General features: G+C 53.7%; 1 protein-coding gene across 1 annotated transcript; it reads right to left on the minus strand.

Moving 5' to 3' along the window:
• Window positions 1-10,286: 10,286 nt before the first annotated feature.
• On the minus strand, window positions 10,287-10,964 carry VOLCADRAFT_108090 (uncharacterized protein; the record flags this gene model as incomplete). The annotated part of the gene is made up of 2 exons (XM_002958308.1): window positions 10,287-10,573; window positions 10,823-10,964. The coding sequence occupies 2 exons, from the start codon at window positions 10,962-10,964 to the stop codon at window positions 10,287-10,289; spliced, it is 429 nt and encodes a 142-aa protein (XP_002958354.1).
• Window positions 10,965-11,284: the final 320 nt, after the last annotated feature.

Consider the following 11,284-nt stretch of genomic DNA (forward strand, 5'->3'; position numbering starts at 1 on the left):
CCGTGAAATACCGGACCCGTTCGGTGCCTACCCCTCCCTCTCCTTACGGATTGAGCAACTTGGGACCAAAACATCCAAAGGGCGCCGAGCTCCCCCTTTGGAACTGCGCCCCGGCCCTTCTCCGCGACATTGCTTCATCCGCACCCTCGCCCTCTATTGGCAGCTGTGCCATGCCCCCGATGCCCCCCCAGGGTCTGCCATCTCCGACTACCTCTTCCATCCCACTGACCGGGGTCACCAACACTTCGTGGAGCGCCCATTTTCCAGCAGCGCTTTGGCCATGCGAGTGGGCAAACACCTGGAGGAGGCTGGTGTTTACGTCGGGCAAACCCCTCATGGGTTTCGTCGTGGTATTATCCAGGCCACGCAGGCCGCTGGCGCCTCCCACGAGGAGCTCCACACCTTCTCCCAGATCCGCAGCCCTCAAGTCCTGGAGCGCTACACCGACGCCTCTCGGCCCACTCGTGTCCCTCGCGGCTCCGGTCCCCAATCCTAGCCTCCACCTCCTGCTGGTGCTGCCCCTCTTAGCCCTGGTGCTCACTTCGTGGCTCGTCCTCCCCCCTTTCCCCACCACATCGACAGGCGGGTTGGCGGGGTTCTGACTTGTGCTTGCTTGCACAGTTATCGGGCGATCTTGCGTTGTCTGAAGTTAGCGCCTTGTTCCCAGCTAATCTTTGTAACGAACTAGGGTATCCGTCCCTGTCCTCTGCCCAGCTCTGGGCTGCGAATTCCTGCACCACACTTGCCGTACCGCACTACAGGACGAGCACTTAATCAATATGCATATTGCTTAAATGTCAGCGTGTGATCCGTACTCCCTTCTAACTTTCTGTGGGGAAGGCCATTGCATCTGCGACCACACTCCCGCGGTACCCAAACCCTTCAAAGAAAAGATAACTCTGACCAGCCCCAAAACACACCGCGGAGCGGTCTCCCCTTCCCCACTCACTTCCCAGGTGGTACCCTGGGTCCTCTCGCTCACCAGCCCCTCCTCCCCTTGGCCCTTGTGACATCTGCCAGGCGTTCTTGCTGCACAGGCCGGTATTTCAGGAAACAATTAAAGTACCTCGGATGGATGTAGAGGCGCAGCTTGCCCTCCTTTCCCACCACTCGCAGGCCGCTGATAAGCGTGGGTGTAGTGCATTAGCTGGGCATTCCAGTCTCCCACCGCAGAGAGCCGTGCTTAACTCGGCTGTAACGACACAGCTGTAGGAACTGCACTGCATGCGGCCGGTGACCTGCCATTATTATTTCCGGGTTGCAGTCCAGCATCACGACCTGCAGCAACTCCTGCACAATAGCTAGCTTGCAGTCCCGCTCAGGCACTATTTGTTGTCCTGGGTGTTCACATGACACCCACTCCAGCTGGGGCCCTCCCTCCAGGTGGCCTAGCCAACGTCTCTGTCTGTGAGGGGGCAGCCTTCTTTAGCTGCCTGGAAGAACTCTCACCACACTGCTACATGTGTAAGTAGCTTTCCTGGCTGGTAGTCCTCGGGTCCGGAAGCAAAAGATGATCTCTTCTACAACTCTTGCTCATTCTGTTGATCTACTGCGTCATGTCACCCTAGAGGCTGTAGCCTCTGTCCGGCCTCCTGTAGCAGCTGTATGCCTCGCTGCACGCTTCCTTGGGTGTCCCCACTCCCCTTGCTGGTGTTCGTCCTGCGACGCCGGGTTCTCCCCTTTCTGCTCCTCACTCACCCACTTGTTGCCTTCACAAGGGTCATCGTTTCATGACAGCAGTTCGTCCAGATCAGCTCCCTCCTCCCGGGTGTCCGTATGGTAGCCAGTGCTAGATCCTCCGGCTCCTTCCCCTTCTATCCCTTGCTTGATCACAGTCAATAAAGTAAGCCTGGGCCTCTGGGCTTGGGTCTCCTTGTGTGGCGCCTCGTTGCAGCTTACCAGGGTGTCCACCTGTTGGGCCACCCGTTCTGCCTCTGTTGCTGGGTGTTTATACCAGCAGCGCTGCCCAACCTGCACCTTAACACAGGGCCCCTTCCCTGCGTAACTAGTACACAAGTCAGTGCCATTCACATGGCCCCTGTACACGCTCTCCGTAATCTGCTCTTCGCCCAATTCCTGGTATCCCCGCCGACCCAGCTCCTGGTTTACAGCCACCACTACACTGGCAGGCAGGCTCAGCCGCGGTCCATCGCGGGCCCCCCACCGTGAGGCGTTCCCAGTCCCGGGTTTACTAGGCCCTGGGAGCCCGCACCCACTGGGCTCCGACTTGCGCTCCTCTGGTCATGGAAGCCGGGAACCCCCGATTGCCACCCTTCCCATGCCGCTCTGTTGCCCACACTCATCCTGCACTCGCTGTCAACCTCCTCCTAAATTCCTTAGTAGGCTGTGAGTCAGCTGCCCATGCGCCTCTTGTAACTTCACGGCCGTGCACGTGAACAGTACCACTGCCGGCCAGGTCCACTCCCGCAACTCCTTGAACATCGGAGGCTGACACCACGGCCTGGAGGGCCGCCTCTAACCCGAACACCTGGAACTCGTGGGCCTGCTGCTGTAGCTTGAACACACTCGTCTCCACCCAGCTCCACGGCACCAGGTATCCAGCAATTTGCCCCGTGAAGTGTCCTTTGAGAAGCGTGTTTGGCTTTTGCCCGATGTATGCCCCAACATGCTGGTGTTGCGGCCCTGCAGAATCCATGCAGCACTCATGCAACTTCTCTTCCTCCCGCTCTGGCATAACACGGCTACGGGTTTACCGCCCGCAGTGCGTGGTGGCTTTGCGCCATTACTCTAACCTGGACCTCCGGGGCCTCCCACAGCTGGGATGTTGGGACTCGGCCAACAACCTCGTAATGCAGCGCCTCCGGGCTGCCATGTTGTTTCCTTACGGCGGCCATGCGCCTCTTGGATGGCCTTCTCCCGAACGCCACGGTTCACCTGCGGCTGCTCTTCCAGGCCAGTGGCTGCTGCCGGATACAGGGCTCCCGCTCCCGCGTTGGTGAGCTGCATCTCCCGGGCCTAATCCTCAGCCAAGCGTCTGACTGCTGCTGTTTATCCTCCCGTCCTTCCCTGGCTTCCGCACCCCAGGGGTGGCTTCCATGCCTTCCAATCTGTGACTCAGGAAACCGCGCCACCATTCGCTTCTCCTCTTCCACCTGTTCCTCTTAGCCCTGGCTTGGGCTGTCAGGACGACCTTCCGACCCTTGGTACCCGTTGCCCTGATTCCCGCCCTCACCGACGGGCCTCCACAACTGCACCTCATCCATTGCTGCTGTCCGAGTTATCTCCCCTTTCTGGCTCCAAGTCCTCCTCGTCCACTTCTGGCCCCATGCACTCCGTCTGGGTGCTCCACTACACGAGAACAATCCCGCTGGGGTTGGTCCTCCGGCGGACACAACACAACCTACCAGCCCAAAGCAACTCAGCCTGGGTACTTCACCGTGCGAGAGCAAACCCCTGGGGTTGGCCTTCCGGATACATGCGACCCATCCTCCTGGCCCCAAGGCAACTCAGCCTGGGTGCTTCACCGCACGAGAGCATACCCCCTGGGGCTGGCCTTCCGGATAAACACGACACAACCTAGCGACTCAATGCAGCTCCGCCTGGGTGCCTCACTGCCCGAGCGCAAACCTGCTGGGGCTGGCCTTGCGGATAAACGCAACACAACCTACCAACCCAAAGCAACTCAGCCTGGGTGCTTCACTGCACGAGAGCATACCCCCTGGGGCTGGCCTTGCGGATAAACGTAACACAAACTACCGGCCCAAGGCAGCTCTGCCTGGGTGCTTCACTGTACGAAAGCAAAACCTGCTGGTGCTGGCCTTGCGGATAAACGCAACACAACCTACCAACCCAAAGCAACTCAGCCTGGGTGCTTCGCTGCACGAGAGCATACCCCCTGGGGCTGGCCTTGCGGATAAACGTAACACAAACTACCAGCCCAAGGCAGCTCTGCCTGGGTGCTTCGCTGTCCGAGAGCAAAACCTGCTTGTGCTGGCCTTGTGGATAAACGCAACACAAACTACCGGCCCAAGGCAGCTCCGCCTGGGTGCTTCACTGTCCGAGAGCAAAACCTGCTGGTGCTGGCCTTGTGGATAAACGCGACCCAGTCTACCGGCCTAAAGCAACTCTGCCTCAGTGCTTCACTGCACGAGAGCATACCCCCTGGGGCTGGCCTTGCGGATAAACGTAACACAAACTACCGGCCCAAGGCAGCTCCGCCTGGGTGCTTCGCTGTCCGAGAGCAAAACCTTGCTGGTGCTGGCCTTGTGGATAAACACGACCCAGTCTACCGGCCTAAAGCAACTCTGCCTCAGTGCTTCGCTGCACGAGAGCATACCCCCTGGGGCTGGCCTTCCAGATAAACGCGACCCAGTCTACCGGCCTAAGGCAACTCAGCCTGGGTGCTTCGCCACAGGAGAGCATACCCCCTGGGGCTGGCCTTCCGGATAAACGCGACCCAGTCTACCGGCCTAAGGCAACTCAGCCTGGGTGCTTCACCACACGAGAGCATACCCCCTGGGGCTGGCCTTCCCCAGCTACTCTTCCTATGCTACTGGCCTAAGGCAACCCAGCCCTGGTGCTGGCCTTCCAGCTAAACGCATCTAAGCCTACCGGCCCAAGGCCACTCAGCCTGGGTGCTTTACCATGCACCCCCTGGGGCTGGCCTTTTGGAGCAGCACAAAGCAACCCGGGCGCTTCTCTCCCTGAGAGCATCACCCGGGTAAAGCCTACCAGCCGTGGGCACTCGTTATTGGGCAGACTTCCTGAGTCTAGTTGCTACCCGATGAGCGCAAGGCGGTCCGGGCGCTTCGGTGGGCTCCAGCTGGTCACCTGGGAGTAACCCACGGTGGTAATAAACCACGCTGAGCTAAACCTCAAAGCAATGACCTCTCTGCCGTGGCGCCGTCCCCTCGTAGCCGGATCACCCCATTCCCCAGCAAAACATGCGTAGTTGCCAACCCTTTGCGGCCGGTTTAGGGACACCCCTTTCCCTCTTACACACACATGGGTAGGCCTAGTTGCAGCTGGCTGCGCCTGCTTTCAGACAACGCGGGATAAGGCGCGGAGTCTGTTGATCACCGCATCGTCCCCTTCTGGGTGTTTCCGTCGCGTGCCATTCTTATCGCCTTCGTCATAGCCATTACTTCGTTCTCCTCCGGACCTCCTCCGACTCCGCCGTGCACTTCATCCCGCTCAGCCATCTCTTCGCTGTTACTGACGCCCGATGTGCCAGTAACACTGTGTTCCCTGATTTCCTTCCTTATTAAACTGGGTCCAAATGTATTGTATATTGTTATTTTTGACGTCCCTATTCCCCAACAAACGACGTTCTGACTTGCGCTTGGTTGCACAGTTATCGGGCGATCTTGTGTTGTCTGAAGTTAGCGCCTTGTTCCCAGCTAATCTTTGTGGGCTGAACACAACTCAGTTATCCCCTTTGGTTCCTATTACTAGCCCTGCCCATCCAGCCCAACACGGAGATGGGTGCCGCCACAGCTGAGGTGGAAACCGCCATGGCTGCCGAAGGCGCCGAAGCAGGGGAACAGGATGGGCAGCCGGGGGCAATGCAGCTGCTGCAGCCAGGGATGGCGCTGGCGTCAGGCAGCGGGCTGCAGCAGGTAAGTGGACATGTCAGGCTGCAAGCCACGGGTTTGTACAGGTGCCAGGGTGACAGCCGAGCCCCTGAACAGGAGCTGGGTTGCCTGTCGTACACGCACATATGTTAGGGTACGGCACATGGTGCAAGTCATTTTGCATGATGGCCAGCTCACGAAACCATATTATTTTCATCCATATAATTCATCCATATGCAGTTTCCTAAAATCTCAGGTCCGGAAAGTGTCCAGGGTTCATCAAGGACCGAATTTCTTCAGCATTCCAATCTAAGCTTGGATGAGGAGCATGCTATTCGTATAGCCAAATAAAAGGAATTCCTTGCAAAGCTAGGACTTCAAGCCATTGTTGACAATATCCGGTCGCCTCGCTCGCCTATCAGACGACAGAGTACCCACTCAGCTCCATTGGAGACTCGCAGATCCACTAGGCTTACTGTCTTATCATCAAAGCTTAGCAAGCAACAAGTGAAGGTATGTGGTGTCCCAACAGGTGGTTAAAGATACCTAGGCGGCGGACCCTACTTTAGGGTTCTCATTTCCTTCCTCTGTGAAAGATCTCAGTTCATGTATATTTACAATGTTTATTGTCATATTGGGTTTAACAATATTCTCTGATGCCGACCCATGCTGCAGGAGCGGCTGTCGTCGAGGACACTGCTGCAGTGGTGGTGAATCACGATCCTGAGATGCATCTTCAAATTTTCTCAGACCAACACAAAACTTGGGTGGAGATGCACAACCTGGATTTGAAGGCCGACGAGGGCCAGCTCCTTGCAGCCATCCTCCAGTGGCCTGAGCAGTATAAACTCTACTGTGGGAGTTAGGGCTCCTTTCATCACTCCTTTGCAGTATGTGGAATTCTGGTGGCGAATGGCATGTATGCCCCAGACGTTAACAACCCCAAGCTGCAGGCTATCAACCACTTCACTGTGGACATGAAGTCTGCCCTGCTGTCTGGGGGGCTGAAGCAGTTAACTCAAACGTTTGAGCTTGCACTCCTTCTTGCGGGTCTGAATGCACTCTGCCAGGGAGACGTGGGAGCACAGGGTCAGCAGGTCCGGAAGCGTGCAAAGTCTGCTGCAAGCAATGACTGCAGCAAGAGGACAAAGCGTACTGCACAGGAGATGGCGGGCTTGCTTGAGAAGGAGTTTCACTCGGACATCATGTCTGCATCCAACTTCAAGGACATCCCGGTAAGGTGTCATGGTCCAGGATTCTTGAGTATTCACAACATACATCCATAGACGGTTTGGCACCACTGGTAAGGCGCGACCATTGCCCCCGGGAGATCCCGGGATCGATACCCGATAGGGTTAAAGTCCTTCTGATGGTGGAAGGCATTGCCCCCTTGGATGATGGACGGTGATGACCTGGGATAAAATTAACCCGCGAGCCGACCAGGAATGGAGTTGGGTCGCTGTCGACCCGGCAGATTCCGTTGGATGCTGGTGGTGGGTGCGGAACCTGAGCGATCCACTGAGAAGTTGACTAGGGTGACTGGATGAGGGTGCCCCGAAATACTGGGGAAGGCAGGGTTTCGCAGGGTAGCTGCCACGGGCGAAGATACACCCCCCTGTTTCACATATCATATATCCTGATGAAATATTTGCATGGGCTAACCCTAAGACACTCCTGTAATGTTGTATGCTTTTATCAATCCACAGGAGGTGAAGGTTCGGATTGCAGAACTTATTAATAAATTTGGCGGAACTGAAGGTGCCACCACCATGGTAGGCATTAAGGCCAAGGCAAACACATGTTGTACAACCGAGGAGGATGTTGCTGAAGAATTGATGAAGTCACTCCGCCACAAATGGAAGAACCTCCGCAACATGGCTAAGAAGACACAGAAAGAGAAGGGTGCGTGACTGTGAACTTGCTAGCCTCATCATGCTTGTATAAATGGAGACAACATGACATGTGATGCTTCCCGCTGCCTGCACCTAGTCAATCCATGTGCAATAGCGCTAGCCAGCACATGTGTATGTACACAGGAACCCAAGCTCTATGTATATGTGCATGCATGGTATATGTCAGTTGCTCCTCAACATGCCATCATCCCTCCTGCTTGCCTACAATTTGACCTGGGCATTCATGTCATGCATGACTCTGCAGGTGATGAGCCAACCCCTGCCCAGCAGGGTGCCCAGGTGCCTAATCATAATATTCCGGACACGGCTGAAGATGGCACCGCGGTAGTACAGCAGGACAACGAGGTTCCGAATGCAGCACAGCAGCAGGGCCCAGGAAATGCTGCTCCCGCTGACCCCTGCTGCTGGGCCTCCCTTCTGGATGACAGCCTGGAGGAGATGGACAAGTACAAGTCGGCAGGCGGCCACATGTCCTACCTCAACAAGTACAACCTGGCTGACAAGACGATTGGCTGCTATCTGGTGGGCGGCTCCAAAGACAAGCCGAGCACACCATCAGTGCTTGGGGCGGGCTTGGTGCTCAGTGACATGGCAAGTATATATTATGGCAGATTGCTGTACACTCTGTGTTCTAACTTGCAACATATAATTTGGCCATTTCTGCAACTGATTACTCAGTTGGATCCGGTTTTACTAATCCTTTGGTGGTGCAGGCATCGGTTTCCATTGAGGATACCATTGAGATCCTGGTCATTGGCAAGATGAAGGGGCTGCACCACCGTGCAAAATTTACCCTGCCTGAGCCTACCAAGACACTCACCATCAAGGACTACCCCTTGACCATGTTTGATAAAGTAAGGAACGACAGGACATTAATTAACCACCAGCAGTTCCTGTATCCTGACAAGCTTTCATTACTTCCTATATATGCAGGTAACCTGGCCTGTTCTGGGCATCCTGGCTATCGACAAGGACAGACATGCTGTGCCCTTGTCGCAGTATGTAGCAGGCCCTCAATTATACCGACCATCCCTCTAGAGGAGCATCATGGTTAATGTTTGACCTATGTGTCGGGATGGAGTTGGCATGCATGCCTGCTCCTTCTGCACATGTGTATACATGCTACAACATGTACATATCTCGAGCCATGGTATTGAAAGGCTGTTGTGTGATGGGTGTTGTTGCTTGACCCACGAGGATGGATGGTTGCCCATTGCAAATGGCTGCAAAGCCTTGAATTTATGCTGCCGTAAGGCAGCCAGTTTGATTGGTGTAGTAGACCATATGTAACTATTAAACCCTCTATGCATCATGGGCTTATGAAAGGCTGTGCTAAGTAGCCACTGTGTACACATGTGTTCATAACATGGTATGAATATCCTTATGGCTGTTATGCATTGTTCATCAAGTTCCTGTACATGTAGTACTACTAGTGCTGGTGTGTCGTACATATACATATATACATAGGTCATGAACTTAGCAGGCAGAATTGGTAACACATGTGTGTATACACTGACGCTTCCGGAGGTTCCAGGATTGCCACCAGTCAAGGTAAAACGTTTTACCGATGGTGGAAGGTAAGAGTGCCGCTATTTGATGAACAGTAACGGCCTGGGATAATGTTGACATGAGAGCTGACCAGGAATGGACTCCAGCCGCCATTAAGTTTGCAGATGTACATGTCGTTGGATGACGGTGGTGGGAGCACTCCCGAGATGTACCCGAGTGATTCACTGAGAAGACGGCTAGGGTGACTGCAGTCATCCAGCTGGATGAGGGTGCCCTGAAATACCTGGGTAGACAGAGTTTCACCTGGTAGCGACCACCGGTGTAGATATGCCCACCTGTCCCACACATAATGTATAAGGGGTTGTGTTACAAATGTGGAAACGGTTGATACCCACAACTGAGATTTTATACATGTCATTCCAAATGTAACGATTGATTATATATCATGCTGTTCGTTAAATGATGTCATTCCATGCTACATGGCAATATAATTTTCCGATGACAATCTGGATGCACCTATTTATTAAAGAATCAATAATTTGGCCTAAGAATGTAAAAGAACACCCCTAAGAATGTAAGAGAATACAGAAGGCTGCTGGCCCGAAAGAATGCTAAAGAATGGTAAAATAGTGGTTTTATTTCATAAGAATGAGACTTAAGAATGGGTGCCATACTTAGCAAACCCTATGGTAAGAATGGTTAAAACCGGCCAGAGAGCAGCTAAGTATGCTTTAGGCAAAGAATCAATAAGTTGGCCTAAGAATGTATAAGAACACCCAAAGAACGAAAAGAATACATAAGACTGCTGACCCTAAAGAATGGTAAAGAATCGTAGAGAATGGTAAAGAGTGGTTTTATTTCTTAAGAATGAGACTTAAGAATGGGTGCCATACTTAGCAAACCTATGGTAAGAATGGTAAAACCGGCCAGAGAGCAGCTAAGTATGCTTTAGAGTAAGAATCACTAAGTACGTATAAGAACACCCCAAAGAATGAAAGAGAATACATAAGACTGCTGGGACCTGAAGAATGCTAAAGAATTTGAAAGAACGGTTTTAAGATAAACGGAGGTCATACGAACGTTCTTAGAACGTTCTTAGAACGATGTAAGAACGTTCTACTGATTATTCGATTTTATCAATTTGGCTGGGCTAAGAACGACTTAAGAACGTTCTTAACCCCCCTCCGCGTTCGTAGGGAACCCCGCAAAACCTTTACGGGGACACTGTCCTTGGCTAAAACGCTGTGGAAAGTGACACTTTGCATTTTTTTGCCCTGCAAATCGTTATTTATGTTACTTTCGCGTGAACGATTACACAGGCATGGCACACTCAGCGAAAGCCAAGCGCCTTGGCTGCCGCGGCCGCCCATCCCTTCTGCTCCTCTTTCGCGTCCTCCTCCTCATCAACAAAATCCTCATCCACGGACGACTCATCGGTATCTTGTTCTAGGTCGGTCTCGTAGTCACTGTCACTAAAAGCCTCATCATCGCTAGCGGGATATGTTGCTTGTACCAGTACTTCAATCTCTGGGTCCGTCGCAACCTCCTCGTTATCATCCTCTCCGTATGGATTCAAATTAATTTTGCTAACGTCAGAAAACAACTTGTGAATAACGCCTGTATAACCCTTACGCGAGTAGACCCAGGGAGCGTTGGATGGTCACCTCCTGACGACTCATTGTCTGCCATCGCTGGATGTTATAGACTGGAAGCTATAAAAGTATTATGAAAAGTGTAGTTAAATATTGCAATATGAATTATGCCTTCCAAGTGCGACAAACATTATTGGGTTGGAACGGAGTATGCTTTGGCCCAATCTTTGACAAGACTTGTTATGCTAAGTTGCACATCCGGTCTCTTCCAGACCTTCCACCGCTAGAAGATGTCGGACCAAGTTGTACCCTGGAGGGAGGTTTCTTTGTAACGCGCGCGAGCTCTTGCCCTTGGTGGCGCCTGTGATTGGNCTTGGGGCCTTATTGTGCCATGTTGGCTCGGTCCTGTTGACCATGGCGGCTTCCAGGCCCAGGTGGCCGGCTTCAGGCTGGACCTGTCCTTTCCTCCGTCCGAGTTCCCCTCTTCATGCATGTACCCAACAACGACAGAGAGGCATCAAACAGGTTGATGGCTCTGGTGGCCCCGTCCCCTGCGGCGCAGGTCGCCCCTGAGTAGCCTGTTCGGTTTTCTCCGTCATCCCAGGAGGGGCGGCTTCCCACCGTTTCGTAGCCTCAGTCGCCAGGAGCCCCGGCCTCTACTCATCTCCCCCTCTTTTATCCTTTGTCTCTTGCAATGCAGAGAATTTGGCCGCCACAGTACTGGGCGCACTGTTCG

The sequence above is a fragment of the Volvox carteri genome, assembly GCF_000143455.1.
Source record: "Volvox carteri f. nagariensis unplaced genomic scaffold VOLCAscaffold_91, whole genome shotgun sequence".
Lineage (NCBI taxonomy): Eukaryota > Viridiplantae > Chlorophyta > Chlorophyceae > Chlamydomonadales > Volvocaceae > Volvox > Volvox carteri.